This window comes from Scomber japonicus, unplaced genomic scaffold (assembly GCF_027409825.1).
Source record: "Scomber japonicus isolate fScoJap1 unplaced genomic scaffold, fScoJap1.pri scaffold_669, whole genome shotgun sequence".
NCBI lineage: Eukaryota > Metazoa > Chordata > Actinopteri > Scombriformes > Scombridae > Scomber > Scomber japonicus.
This window is the reverse complement of record NW_026518719.1, coordinates 7,501-18,093: the sequence shown is the minus strand read 5'-3', so window position 1 is coordinate 18,093 and position 10,593 is coordinate 7,501. Positions and strand designations below refer to the sequence as shown.

The 10,593-nt window shown below is 48.4% G+C and overlaps 1 protein-coding gene across 1 annotated transcript in view; it reads right to left on the bottom strand.

Moving 5' to 3' along the window:
* Positions 1-711: 711 nt before the first annotated feature.
* Positions 712-10,593, bottom strand: part of LOC128354829 (ubiquitin carboxyl-terminal hydrolase 34-like) — a gene marked incomplete at its 3' end in the record, with an annotated part of 15,212 nt that continues 5,330 nt past the window's right edge. The window contains exons 5-15 of the mRNA XM_053314978.1: positions 10,537-10,593; positions 9,689-9,775; positions 8,036-8,236; positions 7,105-7,187; positions 6,252-6,292; positions 5,725-5,849; positions 4,518-4,670; positions 3,494-3,598; positions 3,303-3,397; positions 2,264-2,568; positions 712-875 (exon numbers count right to left, since the gene is read on the bottom strand). The exon at positions 10,537-10,593 is cut by the window's right edge and continues 27 nt beyond it. Of these exons, the coding sequence (XP_053170953.1) occupies positions 712-875; positions 2,264-2,568; positions 3,303-3,397; positions 3,494-3,598; positions 4,518-4,670; positions 5,725-5,849; positions 6,252-6,292; positions 7,105-7,187; positions 8,036-8,236; positions 9,689-9,775; positions 10,537-10,593 (1,416 nt within the window). The remainder of the gene's footprint in view (positions 876-2,263; positions 2,569-3,302; positions 3,398-3,493; positions 3,599-4,517; positions 4,671-5,724; positions 5,850-6,251; positions 6,293-7,104; positions 7,188-8,035; positions 8,237-9,688; positions 9,776-10,536) is intronic.

Here is a 10,593-nt window from a genome sequence, read left to right as displayed (position 1 = left end):
CTCCTCCCCTTCCTCCTCCTCCCTCTCCTCTTCCTCCCTCCTCCTCCTCTTCTTCCTCTCTCCCTCCTCTCCTCCTCCTCCCCTTCCTCCTCCTCCCTCTCTTCCTCCTCTTCCTCCCTCTCCTCTTCCCCATCTTCCTCATCCCAATCTTCCTCCTCCTCTCTCCCCTCCCTCTCCTCCTCCTCTTCCTCCTCCCTCTACCCCTCTCCTCCTCTTCCTCCTCCTCTTACCCCTTCTTCCTCCTCCTACCTCTCCCCCTCCTTCCTCCTCCTCTTCCTCCTCATCCTCCTCATCCTCCTCTTCCTCCCTCTCCTCCTCCTCTTCCTCCTCTCCCTCTTCCTGTCCTCCTCCTCTTCCTCCTCCATCTTCTTCCCTCTCCTCCTCCTCTTCCTCCCTCTACACCCCTCCTCCTCTTACCCCTTCTTCCTCCTCCTACCTCTCCCCCATCTTCCTCCTCCTCTTCCACCTTCCTCCTCATCCTCCTCTTCCTCCCTCTCCTCCTCCTCTCCCTGTCCTCCCCCATCATCCTCCTCCTTTTCTCCCTCCTCCACCTCCTCTTCCTCCCTTTCCTCCTCCTCCCTCTACCCCCCTACTCCTCCTCTTCCTCCCTCTACCCCCCCTCCTCCTTTTCCCCCTTCTTCCTCCTCCATCCTCTCCCCCCCTCCTCCCCTCTTCCCCCCCCCCCCCCCTCCTCCCCTCCCCCCCACATACCTTAGCAGTGAAGACAGCCTGCCTAGCTTCAGGTATCATGTAGAGTTGTTGGATGGTAGAAGCGAGGTAACACGTGGCTCCGAGGTTCGTCAGACCAACGAAGCGACACTCGGCTCGAACGTCATCGTGAGGCCAGTAGTCCCATTTATACGGAGCGTGAGACGCTGAAACATGAGAGAGAAGATTAATGACTGTTCCTTCTTTCCTCCCTCCTACCTTCCTTTGTCCGTCCTTCCTTCCTTCCCTCCTACCTTCCTCCCTCCATCCTACCTTCCTTCTTCATCCCTTCCATCCTTCCTCCCTCCTTCCTACCTTCCTTCCTTCCTACCTTCCTCCCTCCCTTCCCTCCTTCCTCTCTCCCTCCTACCTTCCTCCCTCCTTTCCTCCCTTCCTTCCTACCCTCCTTCCTTCCTTCTTTCCTCCCTCCCTTTGTCCGTCCTTCCTCCCTTCCTTCCTTCCTTTCTTCTTCCTCCCTTCAGTCCATCCTTCCTCCCTCCCTTCCTTTCTTTTCCTCCCACCCTCCTTTCCTTCCTTCCTTCCTTCCTCCCTTCCATCCTTCCTCCCTCCCTCCTTTCCTTCCTTCCTCCCTTCCATCCTTCCTCCCTAACTCCCTCCCTCCCTCCCTCCCTTGACTCGAGGACAACAGGAGGGTTAAACAAATACAGGAACTATGAACACAGCTTGAACCATATCAGCTTGTTTTGCATATTTCTGCCCCCTAGTGGCCAAAAACAGCTACTGCAGCTTTAAATGTAACTTTTCTGCTCGAACGTCATCGTGAGGCCAATAATCTCATTTATACGGAGCGTGAGACGCTGAAACACCAGAGACAAGATTAATGATCAATAATCTATATTTAAATATGTTATATCTAAATAAGTCAAGTTTTGACTGTTCCTTCTTTCCTTCCTCCCTCCTTCCTTCATTCCTTCCTTCCCTCTTTCCTCCCCTCCTTTCCTTCCCTCCTCCTCCCCTCCTACCTTCCCTTCCTTCATCCGTCCTTCCTACATTCCTTCCTTCTTCCTCCCTTCCATCCTTCCTCCCTCCCTTCCATCGTTCGTTCCTTCCTCCCTACCTTCTTCCCTCCTTTCCTTCCTTCTCCCTCCTTTCCCCATCCCTCCCTCCTACCTACCTTCCTTCGTCCGTCCTTCCTACCTTCCTCTCCTCCTTCATCCCTTCCATCCTTCCTCCCTCCCTCCTTCCTTCCTTCCCTCCTTTCCTTCCTTCCTTCCTTCCTTCCTTCCACCCTCCCTCCTCCCCTCCTAAATTCCTTCCTACCTTCCTTCGTCCATCTTTCCTTCCTTCCTTCTTCCTCCCTTCCATCCTTCCTTCCTCCCTGCTTCCTTCTTTCCTTCCCCCTCCCTTCCATCCTTCCTCCCTCAATCCTTTCCTTCCTTCCTTCTTCCATCCTTCCTCCCTCCCTCCTTTCCTTCCTCCCTCCTTCCCTTCCATCCATCCTTCCTTTTCCAGGAACTATGAACACAGCTTTCTGCCCCCTAGTGGCCAAAACCAGCTACTGCAGCTTTAAACGCTTTACTTTGACCGTCCTCACCCTGCATGTGCTGTGACATCACCCAGTTGTGCAGCAGCCGGTAGTTCTCCACCGAGCCTTTCACCGTCTCCACCAGCAGGTCGTAGGCGGCGGCTCGGGCGGCGTGCGACTTGCATTTGGGCTGAGCGCGGTCGGCCAGGCTCGGCAGGAGGAACAGCAGGTTGTGGACGTCGCGCAGGAACTCCTGACCCTCGCGGGAGAACTTGAAGGGAGGTTTGTGTTTGAGGACGCTGGTGGCGAGACGCAGGAGGCCCGTCAGTCCGTCGTCCTCGATGGCGCCGTCCTGCTGGTCGAGGATCTCACGGCTGGAAGAGAAAAAAAAAACACAACGGAGGTTAGAAGAGTGGAGATGGTCCGATGTAACGCTCAATGGATGTTATCAGTATTTATACTTTTTTATGTTCCTAATAATAATAATAATAATAACAATAGGAAAGGAGGGAGGAAAAGAAGGCAGGAAGGATAGTAGGAAAGAGGAAGGGAGGAAAGGAGGACAGAAGGAAGGAAGAAAGAGAGAAGGAGGGAAGGAAGGGAGGAAGGAAGGAAGGAAGGAAGGGGGGTGGAGGAAGGAAAGAAGGAAAGGAGGAAAGAGAGGAAAGAAGGAAGGAAGGAAGGATGGGAGGAAAGAGAGAAGGAAGGAAGAAAGGAAGAAAGGAGGGGAGGAAAGAGAGAAGGAAGGAAGGAAGGAAGGAAGGAAGGGGGATGGAGGAAGGAAAGAAGGAAAGGAGGAAAGTGAGAGGAAGGACAGAAGGAAGGAAGGAAGGAAGGAAGGAAGGAAGGAAGGAAGGATGGACATATGAAGGTTGGAAGTTGTGTGTGTAGTGTGTATTGTGTGTTGTGTGTGTGTGTAGTGTGTGTTGTGTGTGTTATGTGTGTAGTGTGTATATGTGTGTGTGTAGTGTGTGTTGTGTGTGTGTAGTGTGTGTTGTGTGTGTAGTGTGTGTGTGTGTGTGTGTGTGTGTGTGTGTGTGTGTGTGTGTAGTGTGTGTAGTGTGTGTAGTGTGTGTGTGTGTGTGTGTGTAGCGTGGGAGCGTCTGACCTCCGGATGCAGTCGGCCAGGTGACGAGCGAGAGCGTCCAGGTCCAGCAGCGTGGTCTGCATCGAGCCGGCCAGCGACAGAGAGGGAGAGACCTTCTGTGAGTTCAAACAGACCAACGCTAGCAACCAACCGCAGTAACATAGCAACAGTAACATAGCAACAACAATCAATCAATCAATGGAGGGTCCCACCTGGCTGGCGTCTTTAACGTGGATGTTGTCGATGAGTTTACAGAGAAGCCAGAAGTATTCCTTACAGCCGGTTCTTAACAGAGGCTCCTCTTCATAATCCTCCACCTGCAACACAACACGGACATTTAACACTTCCTGTCTGTTTCTGTTCCTTCTTTCCTTTCCTCCTTCCTCCCTTCCATCCATCCTTCCTTCCTCCCCTCCTTCCTTCTTCCCTCCTTTTCTTCCATCCTTCCTCCCCTCCTTCCATCCTTCCCTTCTCCCTTCCATCCTTCCCTTCTCCCTTCCATCCTTCCTCCCTTCTTTCCCTCCTTTTCTTCCTTCCTTCCTCCCTCCTTCCATCCCTCCTTCTTTCCCTCCTTCTTTCCCTCCTTCCTTCCTCCCCCTTTTCTTCCTTTCCTTCCTTCCCACCTCCCTCCTTTCCTTCTTTGCCTAATGTCTACTTTACTTGATTAGAAGTTTTCAAATTCCTTTAAAGATATGCAACCTTTGCTGCCATGGCAACAGTGAACACCACCATTAATTGACATGAGCAAGATTAAGTTGATTAGAGTTTGTAAATGTTGGTTTCCATTATTTTTGGATTAATTGCCCAGCACTTCCTGTCAACCACGCAACTTCTGGTGAGGTTTGACTGTTTATAAAGAATAAAAAGTGTGTTTGACTCTGTAAGCTTCTCTCTTAGTTTTATAGTTCAGTTTCAGCTCATTGTTTTCAACTTAGTGTTTGTGTCCCAGTGTAACCAGTGTAACCAGCATGATTCCCACCAGAGGAACAAAATCTCTCAGGAACAGACTGGAGTCTCTGTAGCAAAGCTCAGATTGAGTCAGATCATCGTCCTGCACGACTTCTGACACAGAGTGAAGCTTGCAGAGTTTTCAGTGTGTTGGCTCATCGTCTTTTAGGAGAACTTGTGTGTGTGTGTGTATATGTGTGTGTATATGTGTGTGTATATGTGTGTGTATATGTGTGTGTGTGTGTGTGTGTGTGTGTGTGTGTGTATGTATATGTGTGTGTGTCTCACCCTCAGTGGTTTGAGGGCCTGGGCATCAGGCAGGAACTTGAGCAGTGTAGAAGCAGCGAGCAGCAGGAAGGACCTGTTGATGGACTCTCCTCCTTCCAAACCCGACAGAGACAGTTTGTAGAGTCCGTTACACGCTTCATGTCTCACCGCCGGCTGACGACGACAACGACAACGACAACGACAAGAACGACAGTTAGACAATAAAACATGAAACATTAATATTAATAACTAACCTTCAACCCCTACAACTAAATTTGCTCTCTCTTAAGCTTCCTGTTGTTTCCTCCTGAGTCAAATTTACCCCGTCCTCCTTTCTTTCTTTCCTTCCTCCCTTTCCTTTCTTCCTTCCTCCCTCCTTTCCTTCCCTCTTCCTTCCTTCCTCCCTTCTCCCTCCCTCCCTTTCCTTTCCTCCCTCCCTCCTTTCTTTCCTTCCTTCTCCCTACCTCCCTTTCCTTTCTTCCATTCTTCCTTCCTTCCTTCCTCCCTCCTTTCCTTCTTTCTTCCTTTCCTTCTTTCTTTCTTCCTTCCTTCCTTCCCTTTCTTCAAGGATGAGGGAGGGAGGGAAGGAAGGAAGGAAGGAGAAAGAGAATGAAGAAAATAAGGAAGGAAAGAAAGAGAAGGACAGAGAAAGGAAGGAAGGAAGGAGGGAGAAGGAAGGAAGGAAGGAGAAAGAATGAAGGAAAGAAGGGAGGGAGGAGAGAAGAAACAAACTACACATGATGACTAAACTCTGAACAGCTGGAAAGTTTATAATTACATTTCTAACTCAGCTCCTACGACTAAATCTGCTCTCTTGTAACCTTCCTGTTGTTTCCTCCTGAGTCAGATTTACCCCGTCTGGTTCTGTTCCTCCTTTCCTTCCTCCTTTCCTTTCTTCCTTCCTCCCTCCCTCCCTCCTTTTCTTCCTTCCTCCCTTCAACCTTTCCTTCCTCCCTCCCTCCTTTCCTTCTTCCTCCCTTCCTTTCTTCCTTCCTTCCTTCCCTCCATCCTTTCCTTCTTCCTCCCTCCCTCCCTTTCTTCCTTCCTCCCTCCCTCCTTTTCTTCCTTCCCTCCATCCTTTCCTTCTTTCTTTCTTCCTCCCTCCCTTTCTTCCTTCCTTAAGTCTGGCCTGCCTTCCTTCCTCCCTCCTTTCCTTCCCTCCTCCCTCCTTCCTATCTTCTAGATGTAATGATGATGGTGATGGTGAGATGAAGAGTAGAATAATGACCTCAGGAACCAGCAGAGTGAGTTTCTTCAGCCAGTCGTGGAGATGGTCGCTGTCGGCCAGGCTGGACTTCACCGTAGACGAGCAGTGAGCCCAACTCACCAGCAGCCACATGGAGTAGTGAGTCACTGCACACACACACACACACACACACACACACACACACACACACACACACACACACACACACACACACACACACACACACACACACACACACACACACACACACACACACACACACACACACAGACAGACACACACACAGACACACACGCACACACACAGACACACACAGACACACACACACACAGACACACACAGACACACACACACACAGACACACACAGACACACACACAAACATGACAGCTGAGTTAGCAGCAGAAAGCTCTCAGACGTAGCGTCCATGTTTCTGGTAGAGGTGGTGACTTTGATTGACAGGTGACACTTGGTAGGGGGCGGGGCTTCAGCTGATTTTTACACAAAAAATCAAATTTCAAAAATCAAATTTAATCATTTCATTCTCACCTTCATGCCGAGACCTGTGATCAGACTGAGCTTTGAGAACTCTGTAGGACAAAAAGATTAAAGTCTGTTAATTATACTAAATATACTTATTATTATTCAACCCTTAAACAGGCAACATGCACCAGGAGATACATAAACCATTTACAGTCATTATCAGTATAAGTCCACTTAAATACACTGTAGGTGATTAAATATCTAATATTCATCATTCTTTTGTGGTTACACCATTTGACATTTCCAGGAGCATTGAGTCTTACTTTTGGTAAAAAATGGTGCAAATGTCATTTAAATGATATAAAACCAACAAAAATACTAAATGTACATTTTAACAAACCTGATGCTGCTTTTAAAACTAGTTTAACTGATTTATTAACTGATCATCTTACCAACTCTGATTTATTTATTTTTAAGGAAAAGAAGGAAGGAAAGACAAGAATGAAGAAAAGAAGTTAAGAAGGAAGGAAGGAAGGAAAGAAGGGAGGGAGGGAGGAGGAAAGGAAGGATGTGAAGAAGGAAGGAAGGAAGGAAGGAAGGAAGGAGGGAGAGAAGGAAAACAAAGATGGAAGGAAAAGCAGGAAGGAAGGAAGTGAAGAAGGAAGGAAAAAAGGAAGGGAAGGAAGGAAAAAAGGAGGGAAAAGAAGGAAGGAATAGAAGGAAGAAAAAGAAAGAAGGAAGGAAGAAGGGAGAGAAGGAAGGACGAAAGGAGGGAAGGAAGGAAAACAAAGACGGAAGGAAAGGAAGGAAAAGAAGGAAGGAAGGAAGGAAGTGAAGAAGGAAGGAGAGTGGGCCACTGACCCATCAAAAGACAGTTTGTTCCACAGTTAAACTCTTTAATAAATGTGTCTTTGATCACCTGTGAGCGAGGTTGTCGTACGTGTACGCCACGTTGATCAGACGTTGGATCAGGTTGGTTCCCTGGACCAGACTCAGGAAGACCTGCGAGACACAGACAGATCAGCTGATGTTAAGTTTAGTTTATTTAAACATGATACAAGAAAAATAACTTTATTTATACAACACTTTAAAAACAACCACAGCTGAAACTAAGTGCTGCACATAAATAGATAAAACAACAAAGAGACATAAAACTATTAACAGGAAATAAATAAACCATAAAACACTGGAGCAGGAGCGGAGGAGGAAGGAAGGAGGGAAGGAAAGAAAGGAGGGAAGGAGGGAGGGAGGGAGAAAGGAAGGAAAAGAAGGAGGGAAGGAAGGAAGAAAGGAAAAGAAGGAGGGAGGGATGAAGGGAGGAAGGAAGGAAGAAAGAAGGAAAGGAGGGAGGAAGCAGGGAAGGAAAGAAGGAAGCAAGGAAGGACTGAGGAATGAAGGAAGGACGGAGGGAGAAAGGAAAAGAGGAAGGAAAGGAAGGAAGGACAGAGGAAAGAATGAAGGGAGGAAGGACAGACGGAAATAAGGAAGGAAAGAAAGGAGGGAGGAAGGGAGGGAGGAAGGAAGGAAGGAAGAAAGAAGGAAAGGAGGAAGGAAGGAAGGAAGAAAGGAAGGAATGAAGGAAGGATGGAGGAATGAAGGAAACAAGGAAGGAGGGAGAAAGGAAAAGAGGAAGGGAAGAAGGAAACAAAGGAAGGGAGGGAGGAAGACGGAAGAAAGGAAGGAAGGAAGAAAGGAAGGAAGGAAGAGTCAAAACAGATGGGGTTCAATTTGACCTGGGAGGAAACGACAGGAAGGTTAAGAAAATAAAAGCCTTTTATTATGAAACACTCAAAATAAAAACATCATCATCATCATCATCATCATCATCATCATCTTCATCCTCATCGTACCTCGGTGAGTCGGGGGATGTGCAGACCCTTGCCGTGGTCCACCGTAGACTTGCGGGACTTCCCGGGCCAGGCTCGTTTCCTCTGGCTGTCAGCGAGGCCGGACCAGGAGAACACATCGTGGTAGGCCAGATCCAGGTCCGCTGGGTCCACCGCAAACTGGCAGATCAGCTTCAGCAGGCAGGCCAGGCAGTCCAGCAGCCACTGAGGAAGAGGAGGAGGAGGAGGAGGGGGGGGAAGACGAAGAGACGAGGAAGAGAGGAAGGAAACAGTAAAAACGCTCAGTTATTATTAACATCCGTAACATCAGGAGGAACTCATTTCATTCAAAGGAAACAAACTGATCTGATGATGAATGGAAGGAAGGAAGGAAAGGGAGGAAAAGAAGGAAGGAAGGAAGTGAAGAAGGAGGGAAGAAAGTGAAGAGGGAAAGCAGGAAGGAAGAAAGGAAAGGCAGGAAAGGAAAGAAAAGAGGGAAGGAAGGAATTGAAGAAGGATGAAGGAAGGAAGAAAGGAAGTGATGAAGGAAGGAAAAGAATGATGGAAAAGAGGAAAGGAAAGAAAAAAGGAAGGAAGGAAGGAAGGAAGGAAGGAAGAGAGTGAAGAAGGAAGGAAGGAAAGAAGGGAAGGAAGGAAGGAAGGAAGGGAGGAAGGAAGGAGGGAAAAGAAGGAAAGAAGGAGGGAAAAGAAGGAAAGAAGGAGGGAAAAGAAGGTAGGAAAAGAAGGAAGGAAAGGAAGGAGGGAAGGCAGCCACTGAAGAGGAGGGGAGGAAGAGGAGGAAGAGAGGAAGAGAGGAAGGAAACAGTAAAAGGGTGATTCTGCTTTTTATTCTGACCATGACGACGCTCAGTTATTATAAAACATCAGGAAACACTGATCTGATGAGGGTTATTAAAAAGATGGAAGGAAGGAAGGGAGGAGGGAGGGAAGGAAGGAAGGAGGGATAAGAAGGAAGGGAAGGAGGGGAGGAAAAGAAGGAGGGAAAAGAAGAAGGGTGGAGGGATGGAAGGAAGGGAAAAAGGACAGAAGGAAGTGAAGAAGGATGAAGGAAGAAGTGAAGAAGGAAGGAAGGGAGGAAGGAAAAGAAGCAAGTAAGGAAGAGAAGGAAGGAAGGAAGGAAGGAAGGAAAGGAAGGAAAAGAAGAAAGGAAGGAAAAGAAAGAAGGAAGGTCAAGAAGGAAGCAAGGAAGGGAGGAAGGAAGTGAAGAAGGAAGGCAGTGAAGACGGAAGGAAGGAAGGAAGGAAAAGAAGGAAAAGAAGGGAGGAAGGAGGGAAGGGAAGGAGGGAAAAAAAGAAGGAAGGAAGGAAGGAAGAAAGGAAGGGAGGGAGGAGGAAAGGAAGGATGTGAATAAGGAAGGAAAAGAAGGGAGGAAGGGAGGAAAAGAAGGAAGGAAGGGAGGAAAGAAAGAAGGAAAAGAAAGGACAGGAAGGAAAAGAAGGAAGGAAGGAAGGAAGTGAAGAAGGAAGAAAGAAAGGAAGGAAGGACAAGAACGAAGGAAAGAAGTGAAGAAGGAGGGAGAGAAGGAAAACAAAGACAGAAGGAAAGGCAGGAAGGAAGGAAGGAAGGAAGGAAAGAAGGAGGGAGAGAAGGAAAACAAAGACAGAAGGAAAGGAAGGAAGGAAGGAAGAGAGTGAAGAAGGAGGGAAGGTTTCTCACCACAGTCCAGGACTCCTGGTCTTTGGGCTCCAGGATCCCGGAGTTAAAGATCTCCAACAGCAGCTGCAGACCTCCAGAGGACACGAACTGGAGGAGAGAGAGACTCAGGGTTAGGACTGTGTGTGTGTGTGTGTGTGTGTGTGTGTGTGTCTCTGTGTGTCTCTGTGTGTGTGTGTGTCTGTGTGTGTGTCTGTGTGTGTTTGTGTGTGTGTGTATGAGTCTGTCTAGGTGTGTGTGTCTGTGTGTGTTTATGTGTGTGTGTGTATGTGTGAGTTTGTGTGTCTCCGTCAGTGTGTGTGTCTGTGTGTCTGTCTCTGTGTGTGTGTGTGTGTGTCTGTCTCTGTGTCTGTGTGTGTGTGTGTGTGTGTGTGTGTGTGTGTCTGTCTCTGTGTCTGTGTGTGTCTGTGTCTGTCTCTGTGTGTGTGTGTGTGTCTGTGTGTCTGTCTCCGTGTGTGTGTGTGTGTCTGTCTCCGTGTGTGTGTGTGTGTCTGTGTGTCTGTCTCCGTGTGTGTGTGTGTCTGTGTGTCTGTCTCTGTGTGTGTGTGTGTCTGTGTGTCTGTCTCTGTGTGTCTGTCTCCGTGTGTGTGTGTGTCTGTGTGTCTGTCTCCGTGTGTGTGTGTGTCTGTGTGTCTGTCTCTGTGTGTGTGTGTGTGTCTGTCTCTGTGTCTGTGTGTGTGTGTGTGTGTGTGTCTGTGTCTGTCTCTGTGTGTGTGTGTGTGTCTGTGTGTATATCCGTGTGTGTCTGTCTCTGTGTGTCTGTGTGTGTGTGTGTGTGTGTGTGTGTGTGTGTCTGTGTGTCTGTCTCTGTGTGTGTGTGTGTGTGTGTGTATGTTGTGTATTGTGTGTACCTTGCAGCTCCAGGTGTTCTTGCTGTTTTCTATCTGATCCTCGCTGGAGTCGTCTGA